Genomic DNA, 14786 nt, shown 5'->3' on the forward strand with positions numbered 1-14786 from the left:
AGGAAACGATGGAGAAACTATGACGAGAGAAGGAACAAGAGTTCTGTCGTAATCCTCTGGTCTAGTGGTTTTATTTATACCCAAAGCTGCCGTATTATTGGATCACCCCCGCGATTCTGGCCAACTTGTGCATCTCATGCCGCTCACGTGCTCCTCTTTTCGAATTCTCGATGGCCGACCGACTTCCGCTTCTTGCTGTCTCCGAAACGCGTGACCTCTTTTAATAGCCTAACCTTTAAATAAAGCCCGCAATCCTTTAAATGTTCCGTAGAATTTTTCCGCGTTCAAAAATCACGAAAAGATCGTGTGACGAAATTATATACAAAGTGTTCAAAAAAATTACATAAGCTTGAAATTATTTATACGATTTCACCCGAAACAATTGAACGTAGAAAAAAATTTCTCGACGAACGAACAAATTAATTTGCCTTTACATTGGCCTATATTTTTAACCTCCAAAAAGGCAAATTTGTGAGTCTCTCTCTCTCTCTCTCTCTCTCTCTTTTATATTCCTCGTCTCAACTTCCCCGAAACAATTTCTACTCAACCGTATAAATAGATCGTTATATAAAATCGTATTTAACGCGCGTTTTTGAAATTACACGAATATAATTCACGATGCGCCCATCAAATAAATCTGGCGGCGATGCGTTACAATGTGGCCGAGGAACCTGTAAAATCCGTCACATTGCCACATGCCCGATTTATTTAACCAGTAAATCTTTTGCTCCCCGACCTCTTCCACTCGCGCTCGTGCTTTCCATATTTTTTCTTTTTTTTTTTTTTTTCCCCCCTCCCCGATTTCTTTTCTTCCTCGAGCTACTCCGACGACTTGTCCCACGATTCCAATTCCTTTTCCATCGTTTTTCGGCCACGGGAATCTCGGCGACGATTTGTAAGACGATTAATCGCAGGGGGACAAACGTCGAAGATCGGGGTCAAAGTAGCAAAAGCCCGATATTTATGAGATCGCGGGAAGAAACCTCGACCTCTTCTGGAACTCCTTAACGCTCTGACGCCGTGCTTAGGATTCTTGCCGGTTTGATTTATCGCGTGATGGGTCTCGTCGTAAAACAGGCACGCGAGGGGAAGGTCGTAAAACTCGGCGACAACTCGCGGTGCTCGAAAACTCTCTCTCTTTCTCTTTCTCTCTCTTTCATAATGGATTATGAAACGTGACTTGCACTTCCGGTGCAACAACGAAATCTGGATAATCTGACGTATCAAATCTTGTGATTATTTCTTTAAATTTTGCAAGATATCGAAGTCCATTGTATGATATTATTTCGCGCAAATGTCGTAAAATTTTAATGTTTAGTCCCGTGAGATTTGTTTATTTGTAGTTTGGAATTATCTATATTATGAGATACATCAAGAACTTTTAAATATATATATACCAGCAAAGAAACTGAATATAAATACTAACTGAGATACCAACTTATAAGCGATTAAAACTTGAAATATCTTGCACACCCCATCTGCTCAACCTAAATTCAAGCTAAAGTGGAATATCTCGTCATAAAATTGCCGCCTTCGTGAAATGAATTCATCATAAACAGAGATATACGGCCCACTTAACGCCGTCTATCTGATCGAAAAGAATCGAAAAGGAAAAAAAAAGAAGAAAAAACCGACATTCGTGGCAGAGCCGAATAACGTGGCAGAGAGAAACGAGAGGACGATTACAAACGGACGATTAATGAACGAGAAGTGACGAGGAATCGAGTTAAGCGTATAAATATATAATAAAGCTCGTTTGCCAGCGATCTTCGAAACGGGTATTCGATTCGTGCAAACCCCGAGGGCGATCGCAAGGCGCCCCCTTTCAAGTACGCAAGAACGTACGAGCCCCGTGGGCATTGAATTTCAACGGGTGCAACAGTTTATGCGACAGCACGAATTAATTCCCCCGGCAGAAGGTTTAACTTCGATCGACAGCTGTGTCAGCAAGCGTGTGCTCTGGCCGGTTCGCGTAATTACTCTTAACCACTCTAATTTACGTCCGGTAATGACGCGCTTAATGATCATAATCTTTCTCCCTCGTTCGTGGCGACGTATTTGGCGGCGCCGCTCCAGGCCTCGCCAACTTTCATGGAACGCCGTCGAGGGTTTTCAATTTCAAAAAATTGGGGCTCGCGATCGGCCCCCAGTCATCCAGTGATTGTTCGATGATCGACGTGGTCGAAGTAAATCGGGAAATCAATTTTATATTTGGAAGTGAAATGTTGCAAATCGTTTTAAAAATGACGTGCAAGTTTTGGAAGTTTCGATGCGTTTCCTGATTTTTTTTTTTTTTTTTTTTGATAATTTGTTTGTAATAAATTGAGACGAATAGTTAAACGACGAGTTCAAAGAGTTGTTTCTTCGTTGAATGAACACTCGAATCTTTCTTTGACTATTGAAATTATTCGTCGTTATCTCAAGTTTTGATCGACTGTTTGTATCTTATGATCACTTGGAATTTACAAAGATTCTCTTCAAAGAAAGCAGCTTTTGTATATTTTAAAATTAGAGTGTAATTGAACTAGAAAGTATCGTCGTTATGTTCACGAACAATAAAGCGGTATACAGTGAACAATCACCTTCGAAGAGGCGGCGGTGAACAATTCGGATTCATTTGGCAGGAATGCACCGAGCGAATTTGCATTCTATGCATTGCGTAAATGCTTATGGAGTGTAGCTCCCGTAAGTTGAAGCTCGAACCCCGTGAACCGCGCAATTAACACCGCGGGCCTGAATCCTCTCTGGTATCTTTGGCATCCTCGGTGTGAAATTCTGGAAAAACGAACGACCCCTCCGCTTTCTCGTATTTCCACAAATACAATCTATGATCTTGAAATTTAAATTGTAAATATCCCATATATCTTCCTTCATATCTTCATCAAACATTTTTAAAAAAACCTTTCTTAAAGTGAAATTAATCATCAACTATTCGTACGTATTTCAAATAACTTCTCGATATATCCTTCGACGTTTGTAAACAATATTTTTATCGATTTTGGGAAAATAACTCCGCAACGATAATAAAAATGTCGATGTAACGATAATTAACGGAGACAGAAGCGCAATTGAAATTATACTGGCATCCGGCCAAAACAAACGACCGGTCACTTTGTCAGGAATCTTTCGTTCCGGAAAGTGGCGCGATGGCGTTTGAGACCGGGCCTCGATTAACGCCTAGCGCCCGTTCCTCGTCGCAACGAGGGGGAAGGGGAACAACGGCGAAATCTCCGAGAAATGCGAAACATCGCTGGAATCCGCGTGCCACCCTGACAGCCGGTGCCACGAGCCGGCGAGTCGCGAGCTGTCGGCCCACCGGGTACATGGGACAACTATGCACGTGCACCGTCCTTCGCTCCGTTCGGAATATCGTCCGCGAGCCTTGTCCACCTCCGCCTCGTCCATCCTCCGCTCGTTAACGTCCATCTCCGCGCACGGAATCGCGATCTCTGACTTTCGATCACCTCCATCATCCGCCCGTGCGTGTCCCTCGAGGGTGTGGTCTCTCTCTTGGAAATCCACTCTTCTCCGTTTTATAAATATTCTCTCTCTCTCTTTCTTTCTTTTTTTGGAAACTTATGTATTTGTATCGATGAGATATTTACGAAGATGTGGTATCTGTTTAATATTAATATTCTGCTTTAGCAAAATTTTACGAACGAAGGGTAATTTTTATATTTGGGATAGGATAATCTTCTTATGCAATTGATGTATGTATTTGTTATCGATGAAATATTTACGANATGCAATTGATGTATATATTTGTTATCGATGAGATATTTACGAAGATGCGGTATTTGTTTAATATTAATATTCTTCTTTATCAAAATTTTACGAAAGAAGGGTAATTTTTATATTTGGGATAGGATAATCTTCTTATGCAATTGATGTATATATTTGTTATCGATGAGATATTTACGAAGATGCGGTATTTGTTTAATATTAATATTCTTCTTTATCAAAATTTTACGAAAGAAGGGTAATTTTTATATTTGGGATAGGATAATCTTATGCAATTGTAGAAGATGTAGAAGATAAGAATGATTGTGAAGATACGGATGTATAGGATGGACGAGTGGTAAACGATTCTCGGCGATAACGGGTCAATAATTCTTCGGGTTTTCTCATCGAGGGTCCACGGGGCGAGGAAGATGAAACGCGATACCGAATTAGAAACAACTGTGTCCGTATAACGATACAAGAAACGTTGGCTCAGTATTTGGCGCTGTGTATTTTGGCACTTGCGTCTAGTAGCCGTTTTGGTCGTTACCATTTGTCTTCTGTGGACCATGATACCTTCAGGCCCGTCCCAGTTCCTCGTTATTCCTCCGTATATCTTTTTTCATTCGCCGATACGATTATTTATAGCGATATCTCGAGTGTTTCGTACAGCTAGAGACAGTAACTACACTTGAGATTTGATTTCTAAAATAAACAATTTTATTCGGATTGGCCAATTGAAATAATGATGTTAACGATTCGAAACGTATTCCATCTATCCTCTGCTATTTTAAAGGGATAGAGAAATTAAAAACTGTTTCTATAAATTTCTATAATTAAATTTTGTATATAAGAGTTTTCCAATTTTAGAGAGAGATAATTTAATACAGAGGAAAAATATTTCGATAACGACAGACAATTTTTCGACCGAGTTTCCTATGGGGATAGGGGATTTCGAGGAATGGATTCGCGAATTTGTCCGCCACCGGGGGAGAAATATGCAATCTCGCGCATAGTTACCCGCGTTCCACGCGTGATTGTCAGGATCGATAGCGGAGGATACGGCGAGGAATGCTCATTAGGTGACAGGATTATCGAATTTTTTTCCCCTCGACCACCGTTCTCACCCCTTAATTGCCTTTCAACGCCATAAATTTCCACGCGCCTATATGGATCCGCTGTTGATCGATTAATAAGCGAGAGCATATGGTTAAAAGATTCTCGGGAGATAAATGGAAATACCAAAAGCGGATAATGTTTCCTCCTTAAAGTTTCATCATTTAATTATTTCTTTGCCTGTAATAATTGCAATTTTGATTAACATTTTCTAAAGAAAAAATTCCTACTTTTTTGTCAAATCCTCTCGATAATTCTTTCGCACAAAATATTCTCGATTTTAATGAAACGAAATCAAATCTATTTAAGATACATTCATCCTTCCTTATTGCACTTTCATCAAAATCGAAGAAGTTTCTTTGAAAAATGCACCTGTATAATTGAAACAAAATCCCGTGTTCCGACATAAACAAAATATTCCAATAATATGAATATCTTTTAGAATCTATAAATAATAAGATGAAACTCGTAGCTTCTCAAAGACAAAACTTTATTTCAAAACTCAAAGCACGAGAAAGGGGAATAAGAACGATTAGGAAAACGATCGATTATTCGCGGATGAATCGATTGTTCAAACGTATTCAAAGGAAGGAGAGAGGAGGGGGAAAAAATCTGACCTGACCAAGGGAGGAGGATCAACGCTGATCCTTTTGGGGCGGGCAGGCTAATAAACCGAGAGGGGAGAGACATTTTTCTATAGGAAACGCACACACACGGGCCCTGCTTTGAATTCAGATCGCGCGCGGGCCCCATGCGGGCCGCTGTTTTCTTCCTCTTACGCCGCCAATTTATGCAATCCGACCCGCGCGTCCTCCGCGTATTTATAACCGGGGGCCCTTTGTGTGTTAATTTGTTGCAGCCAGGCCCGCGATCCACGCTCGCCCGCCCTCTTCGTGCCCCTCGTCGACCTTTGATCCGCGAACGGATCCCCCCTCGAACCCGCCAAATCACGACCCACCGTCCCTTAATTAGCCGAAAGTCACTCTATTTTGAAAATCTCGCGGATGATGTACGTGTAAGAAAGAGAAGATATGATCGAATTGATATTGAAATGGACACGATATCAAAGTATCCTGTTTCGATATAGGAGATATGATATATTTTTATAATATCCGATTAAAGATTTCGACGCCTATTTCGTATCTTTCGCATCGAATGGATTTCTTTCGATGGATTTTGTTTGAGAAGTTACGAGCATTAAAAGTTTCTTGCCTACGTGAAAAAAGAAGGGGGTAAAGGATTCTGTTATAAGCCTGAAATACTTAAAGCGATGGTAAAATAATTGAGAAAGAAGTTCAGCTTTACGAGATCGATTGGTGTTATTATGTAATTGTATTCGCACTTGACTGGAGGAAAAAAAGAATGACACAAAGTAACTACGCGATACATTTATATTATAATACCAACCGAATCATATATACATTCATACATGATAAAGTAAACTATACAAAAGGTTGAGCCGAAAATCCCTCGAGTTTACGACCGCCATTACGACTTTTACTTTTTACCTTTACCTCAACACCCCATTGCAAACGAGAGAAGCTCGAATCTGACACTTGACCCTTAAACCCTACCCTACCCTACCCTACCAGCTCGACACGAGGATCGGCTTTTCAGGTAGCCGTTCGTGAAATACAGGTAGCTGTCTCCGCATGAAAAACAACGTTACACCGACAATACGGTACGCAAATCCCGTTACACGTGGTGGCATCCGGTTGGCGTGGTCAGACCAGTAGTAGGCGCGCATCGTCCCGTAATATCGCGGAGGAGATATTCCTCGACCTCGCGTCGAATGGAATGGATGGAATGGAAGAAAATTCGCGAAAAGAAACGAATTTATCGGCGCCTAAGCGGCCCTCTTTAATTAATACCCGAGATGGAGGGGGTGGGGGTTAAAATTAGCGGCCGAATTGAAGAAACCAAGAGCGGGAAACGCGTACTGGTGGTCCAATTAACCGACTGGCGGTCGGGAAGGGAATCCGTGCTTTTTCTCCCTTCCGTTCCCGACCCCACGCCATATGGAACAGCTTAGACGAGAAAGAAAATATTGGCTACCGAGAAATGGCCATCACCGATCGACTTTGATCATCCCATTTTTTTATGAGGAATGGTCCCCGGTGAAATTACGCGGCTGTTCCATAGGAGATGTAATCTCGATATAAATAACCAGGTTTCTTCTCCAGACTCGTAAGAAAGAAACAAAGAAATGTTTTGCACAATAAAAATGTACTTATCGTATCGAATTGTTAATGATATAAAGTGTTCAAATTTTATCCCGAGGGAGAATTTTCTTTTCTTTTTTTCTTAACATTTTTATTCGAAACCTGATATTTGATTAAATATTTGCGCCAGTGTATACCACACGAATGGTTTCGTTTGCTCGAAAGATACGGAACGAACGGGTTAATCGAACGGGTTAAGGAATCGATTGCACGAGATAAGCATCGAGTCGAGTGGGATCGAGCGAATATACAAGATCGTGGAACAGATCTACCGGCGAGAAAAAGAGGGAGGATTAATAAAAGACAATGTTGTTCTCTCTGTTGCAGCGCTGAAGGTGAAGCTTACGCTGAGGCGACCCATCAATCAGCTGGTTGCGCAAGGGATCATGCCATGTAAGTAGATACCGGCCTGTAAATGAAAATTTTCGATTACTTTTTTATTCGAATTCGCCGGTTCTTTTCGAATGAATAAAACGGGTATAAGGACTTCGAGCATAACGCGAGCATTTCGAAGAGTAAATTCAATTAGGTTTAGATGGTAGCAGCCGCAATAAAACTGTGGACAAAAAAGTCCAGAGGAGAGTTCGTATCGTTCGTGGTATACCGATGGTATATGGTGTTTAACGGGTATTTAGCGAGAGAGGCAAAGGGAAACGATCTCTCTCTATACGATCGAACAAATTTATTTGGCCGTCAAACGAGAGAGAGAGAGAGAGAGAGAGAGAGAGAGAGAGAGAGAGAGAGGGAGGGAGGGGAATTCGAGTTAGATTTAACAAGTTCGTCAACGTGTCGCGTTTTTCCTCCCCTTGGTAACGGCCGATTAATCCACTTACAACTTAATTACCACGCGATTGCCCGTGATGGCTCGGCCAACCTCGTAAAAGGAAGTAACTGGGACACGAGCGACTTCCTAAAGTACCTTAAATTGACGTACGGTGATCAATTGCCAGCTAATGCCTCGTCCGATCTTTTCTGACGATTCCTTCCCAAGAAATTGTCGATACCAGCTTCAACTCGTAAGAAACTGGTCGGTCCCCGATGTTAGAACGATCTAATCGGAGAATCGAAGAATTTGTTCGTTTCAAAACGCATCTCGAACGTAAACTTTATAATAACGAGGGAAGCTTAAAATTCTAAACGAATTCTATCGATTTTATTCGAACGCGACTTTCGAATCGATTTCTTAAACGTTTATATATTCGAGGCAATGAATGATACAAATTGCAGTCGAGTACCGTCGGGATTCACGGTGTAACCACGCTCGGGACAAACCTAATTGGCGGGGTAATCGCGAGATTCCACGCATCACGAAATACGCGTCACCCTGTTTATCGCGAGGTGGGTAGAAATACGACGGCCGATACCCTCCGTTTCGAGTGGCGTTCATGCGAGCCTTCATGTGCAATTTCGTTCCGCGGGATTTACTCATTTACAGCTTCCAGGAGTCGAAGATATCGCGCGTGGTAACGGGTAATGGTTTTTTCGGGGAAACGGCTCGCAATGACTGTTGTAAATCTGTTTACGTGCCGCGATTAATTTCTTCGGTTAGCGTTGCAATACCATGCTAATTTTACCGGAATAAAGAACCCTAATTTTAACGCTTGAAACTAATGACAGTCTCTCTCTCTCTCTCTCTCTCTCTCTCTCTATCTTGTGATTTTTTAAACAATATCGCGATTAAATATTTATGGAAAGATTAAGAATTGATGTACGATATTCGTAATATTACACATATAAGACATTTACAAAAGTATAAAAATTATTTATCGAAAGAGTGAAAGCTCGAAAAAAGAATAAAAAATAAAATAATTCCCTTCTAAGATTCATTTGTAACAAGAATAATTCAAAAATTACTTTAAACGTTTTGTAAAGACTGTGTGAGAATTAATCTCGAGAATTAAATTGGAAACAGCACGAAAAAATACATTGTAATTCAAAAACTGCAAATTTTGAATTGTGTCATTACAAATATTTGCAATCACTAAGAATCTAAAAACTAAAAAGCATCGTTGAGAAAAATTAAGATGAATCGATGTTTCACGATCTATCGAGAATTACCTAATTGGACTCGTTTTTTTCTTGAAATAATAAAATTTTTACGAAAGTATTTAACCATTCATGTATATATATTTCGAAATATATATCCATTTTCGCGAACAGAATGGAAATTCGAACAATGAAGCTGTTCGATTCACTATGGAAACGATTGCATAACCGTCGAAATTTTCCTTATTATATTATACAATACGCCCACGCGCGATCCTCGCCAATGAACCAACCGCGAAGAAACAACAAGAAACGAGAATCGTGAAATCTAAATCGAGCGTTTCACGCGATTCGTGTTTAAGAATTTTTCTTCACGTTTGACAATCGATCAGGATTCGAACAAGAATTTACATTCACGAACGAATAAAACTTTTTATTTCGCGAGTTATCTTTCACGAGTAGATAACACTTGTAAAACACCATTGAATATTCCGTATTTTTATAAACGTCAACCATTTTTCACAAGCCACACGCGTACACGAGTGTTCAAAATAACTAACTATTAACCAATTTGTTGTCGATTTTTATGCAAAGAAAGCACGCAAAACGAAAATTCTTCTCTGCACCACTAACACAATAATTCAACTCTAATCAACGGCGCGGTAATAAGAAACGTTGTGCAAGGACGATCGCGATTAGGAGTGTTCGATCGCGGATCGTAAATCCGGAATCTCGATTGGCCTGTTACGACTGCCGTCCGTCCACTCCGATCGCGGATGATTTAGGGGTGCCGGTTATCTTCGCTCTTTGTTTGAACGATTACTCGATGAGATCCTACTTGATGGATGCGGACAGTTGGAACGAGACGATTGCCATGAGATACGATCCTTATTTATTTTTATGCTCCATCGATCAAATAACTCGTGATTTCTCAAACTGAAACTAAACTCTGAAAAAGAAAATTTATATAAAATTTATATATATTATATATACACTACCGGTAGATTTTAATTTGTTAAAAATTAACTTTCTCTAACGAAAGAAAAGAATCTTGTTTCGAGCGTCGTTGATAAATATTTATTACGTAACTCGATGAATTATCGAAACCGAAGTTTTGCAAAGAAATCGTTTCGTTATAACGATTTTTTACAACGTTACAAATTTTTTATAACGATTAAAATTAATTATTAAATTAATATAAAAGAAATGGAAGAGGAACGCTCGAAACGATCTACGCAGTACGAACGCTTTCACGTAAATGGAACGATTCTATTTGTATTGAAAATACGAGCTCGTTCGAGGACGTAATTACCTTCGTTGTAAATATTATTTACACGAGAGTCTCGAGTGTCGTCTCCGTGTATATAAACATAATAATTGCGCGACGATATTAAATTTGTCGAACGAAATTCGAACGCTTGATGTTTTTAAATTTGATTTTATTTCCTTTGCCTTTTTTTTAATCTAATCGAAAAAAAGGAGGAAAGAGTTGGAACGAGAAATAAATTTTTTTTTTAATTCCGAAATTACGATAACATTTTAATTACATGCCACCATCAAACAAGATAATTTAAAAATTCATCGTTTTTTAATTATCGACGAAATTAAAAAACGAATGTTTTTTTATATATCAATTTTGTAGCATTAATATCAATACTCATATCGATATCGAATTACGTCGTGCGTGAAAATTTTGTGAGGGAACGATGCCTTCAAAAAAATCTCTTCGCTGATCTGGAGTTTATTCTTCAAATTTTTCATTTATCTTGCCCTAACACCGTGGGTATAGGCTTCACTTTTATAAACGTTCCCTCGAAGCCTTTTTTTCTTTTTTCTTTTTTCTTTTTTTTTTTTTGGTTTTCCCTCGTAGACGTCCATCGACTCGTGATTTACTCGACGAGAAACTAGACAATTGGGTCACAGCTGGCCCGAGCGAATACGAGGCGATACAACCCGCGGCGGGTTTCGCTAAGGAACACGCGTGGGTGAGACAAAAGCCGCGAGCCATTGCTCGGGGATGTTGGAAAGGCCTAATTGATTCGAATCGTTCGGTTAATTTTAGCATTTCCTACGCAGACTCGAGACTACATTCCCCATTCCCTATCTTTGCAAGCGGTTTCAGATTCGCGGTTCACCGATTTCCGTGCAGCTAACAAGCCTCTGGCCAAACCATTGTGCGGCCAATTCAATCGTGTATAAATGGAGATACCATCGAATCATAATTTTTTTTTAAGAACACGAATGCACATCAATTAATAAACATAATGAACGCGTACGTGCTACACACGATTGGAAAATACTTGGAAGCGAATTTACTGGTGATTAGCTTGTTCCTATATATAACAAGATTTCACCTATATGGCCATAAATCTTTTACTTATATAAATCGATATGTTAAATTAATAAAAGAAAGATATTTAAATTCCCGAGTTCACAACTATTTTCGTATATATTGTTGCTTCGTATTTTCTCTAAATGATTAAAGAAAGAACGGTTAATAAACAATCATAACGCGAACCGACAACTTTCTCTTCGAGGAAACGTGAAACATCTAGCGAGGAACGTTTTCGCTTTTCGTCAAGAGAGCAATTCGAGCCGAATTTATCTTCGACGAGATTCAAGCAGGATAAAATCGCAGGAGTAATTTCCACATTTCCATTGCCACGTGTGTACAATGTTGGTACCGTAACTGGCGCGAAGCTTTTATATTTTGAAGTGTTATGAAGCTGCCCTCGTCCGGAAATAGTTGCGGTGCGCGTAGAGAAAACGCTTCGAGGATCATTTATCCGGGAACTTAATGGCGTGCAGGAATGTCGTCTCGAGGCGTTTGACGTTGACACCAAAATGGCGCCTCTCTCCGGAGAGAGGGAGAGGGGGAGGAGAGAGGGACACCGAAAACCTTTGAGGGCGATCGTCCCGGAAATTGATGCGTGCAGCATGCGTCGGAGGACACGTCCTAAAAGCTTCGAAAGTGCTCTCTTTCTCTCTCTCTTTTTCTCTTTCATCCGTTTCTTTTATTAGATCGCGCCCTTCGAGCGTCATCGAGGGAAGCTCGATGAAAGTGGTCGCATACACCATCCGGCCGTGATTTAAGTGTCTCCAGCGGGGAGATAAAAATCACGGAGGTGGAGTGTCGCGCGGCTGAGATTTTAATTCCAGAGCGGGTGGAACGACACACGGGCACACGGTGTTTTTTAACACGGCTGGAAATAGTGGCTTCCTCGCGGCGAGGCGCCGCAAGGTTGCTAGATCTAAAATTAATCTTTTCGATCGAAACGGTATACTTCCGATAAAACCGTATTTTAAACATTTAGGTGTTCGAAATAGTTGAACGATAGAACGGTAAACGAATTCCCGCGAGATTGCTAAATATGTATTTTCATCTGAGGCAACGTCGATGTACGCGTGTTGTTTCCGATTTCTTAGTCTTAGTCTTCGATAATAGAGGATGGGATTCGAAACATTTCGATTCCCCCTCTTCGAATCTATATTTGAATCTTGCTCCGCTCCTCGAAAATTTCCAAAGATCTGTCAACTTGAATTTCTTAAACGATTTTCACGAACATGTAAAATTTTGTAAACTTCGTTTGTCGAAGAATAATAACGAATATTTTCTTATTTTTTTTTTTTTTTCCCCTAGCATTGAAGACACCACCGGCGTTCCACGAGCAAAGGAAGCAACTGGAACGGGCGAAAACCGGTGATCTTCTGAAGGCGAAGATCCAGCAGAGACCAGGCAGGGAGGAGCTGGTTAGGCAGCATATCCTCGAGGATGTGGGTCACGTGGATCCAAGCCTGGCCGAGAGGCAACGGATGCTGAAGAAGGCCAGGTTAGCCGACCAGCTGAACGACCAGCTCAGTCATCGACCCGGCCCGCTCGAGCTCATCCAAAAGAATATTCTCCACACGGAGGAGCCTATTGAAAGGGCGGTCAAAGGTGAGCTCGCCTCGCCTCAACTCAACGAATCTCTTTGATCGATGATCAAAGATGATCCTCGTGAAAAAAAAAGAGCATCGCTTAATCACTTTTTCTCTTCGAAGCGTACATCTTTCGATTCATTCCAACATTTCTTCTTCTCCTCTCTCCCCCCGCACAGAGGGTCACATTCCCTTCAAGGCCACTTGCGAGGGCCAAGTAACGAAGCCCCAACACCCAGACCACTACATCACCTTCGAGGATGACTCCCAGAGCTCGGAAGGCGCGCCCTCGCCCCAGCTGGAGTCCCGGTCGGACGTTCTGGAAACGGCGGCTGCCTCGGCTGGGATAGTGACCGTCTCCCTCAGTATTCCGACGACAGGCGGTGCCGTGGTGGTCTCGTCCACGTCGCCTGTGTTCCAACAAGCGTCCAACGAGTCGACGATACAAACTTTCGCCGAGCTGTGCAACACCGTGGTCGGCTCGCAACAGCAGCAGCAACAGCAACAGCAGCAGCAGCAGCATCAACAACAGCAACAACAACAGCAGCAATCATCTCATCAACAGCATAACCAACAACAACATGCTTCCACGCAGGTGAGCCGAGGGACCGCGTAAATCCTCTTTGGATGGGGATGCTTGATTTATCGGTCGATGTAGATGGACGATAACGGCCGTCCCCCCTCTCCTCCCCCTCTCTGTAGAAAGAAAGACATTGAAGGGGACAATAAAGGGGAAGGGGGGGGGAAGAATGGTTCGACGACGATGTTCGAAAAAGCATCGAAGGGTAAAGGAGAGGGGGGGCAAAAATAGATTTACGTCGGACGTTAAGCGCTGCTCATAAATTGGCGGCGCACCGATGCGAGCTGATTAATCGAGGATTCGACGGGAGTTAGAAAAAAAAAAAAAAAAAAAAAAAAAAAAANAAAAAAAAAAAAAAAAAAAAGGAAAAAAAGAAAAGCAACGATCTCTGTTAACAGGCGAGTCAGACAAACGGTCCATCGACGACCCTCCTTCCACTGGCGCCGGCGCCGAGTCCGATGTCCTTGGGCTCGACCACGTCCAGCCTGAGCCCCCTTTCCAATATCTCGATAGCGTCGCCACCGGCACCACCGCCGGCCGCCATCACCCCCAGGCCTCAGGCGAGCCCCATAGCCGCCTCCACGTGTCAGAGGAGCGACGCGCCCGGCAAGGATAAGAACAGGAAGAAGTCCAAGACCAAGAGTCAACCGAAGACACGTACGATCAAGTTTCACGAGTACAAAGTAAGTCTCTCGTTGCGATCTATATTCCCTTCCTTGTGTATATCCTCTCTGATAAGGAGATTCTTCAACAACATATGTGTATATCAGCATTGTATAATGCACGAGGAGAGGAGGAACAGGATGAATCGACCGTAGGCATTTTAATACTTTCACTCTTTTATAATTCCGTTTATATTTGTCAGGTAAAAACCGGTGGGCGTGAGCCGCGCAGCTTTTATGTCCGCAAGGTGCGAATATATTGCTTAAACTTGGCCGTACGCGAAAGTAAAAATACGTGTAGCGTGTATATTTATGGGCTGGTGTAAAATTTTAAATCTCCACCTCCGCCTTTATTCTCGAATAAAATAATAATCGTCGAAACGTACGTACCAGCTACCGGCGACTAGAAGGGATAGGAAAGAAACTGGGACGAAAAACGGAACGGGATATAAAAAGATCGAGACCGAGAAAGACAAAACAGAGATAGGAGGGTGGGAGGCCTTAGACAAAGAGCAAACGAGAGAAACACGAAATTCGAAAGGGGCGAAAAAAAGGACAAAACGGGAGAGAAGAAAGCGGACG

General features: G+C 41.7%; 1 protein-coding gene across 6 annotated transcripts in view; it reads left to right on the top strand.

Annotated features, from left to right (window-relative positions):
* LOC122718624 (myocardin-related transcription factor A-like) overlaps positions 1-14786 on the top strand; it is a 153613-nt gene that overhangs the window by 133513 nt on the left and 5314 nt on the right. For all 6 annotated transcript variants that reach the window (XM_043943823.1, XM_043943825.1, XM_043943819.1 and 3 more), the window contains 4 exons: positions 7386-7451; positions 12685-12981; positions 13142-13557; positions 13941-14225. In XM_043943823.1, coding sequence (XP_043799758.1) covers positions 7386-7451; positions 12685-12981; positions 13142-13557; positions 13941-14225 — 1064 coding nt within the window. The remainder of the gene's footprint in view (positions 1-7385; positions 7452-12684; positions 12982-13141; positions 13558-13940; positions 14226-14786) is intronic.

This window comes from Apis laboriosa, unplaced genomic scaffold, assembly GCF_014066325.1.
Source record: "Apis laboriosa isolate Shangri-la unplaced genomic scaffold, ASM1406632v1 scaffold66_cov157, whole genome shotgun sequence".
Taxonomy (NCBI): Eukaryota; Metazoa; Arthropoda; class Insecta; order Hymenoptera; family Apidae; genus Apis; species Apis laboriosa.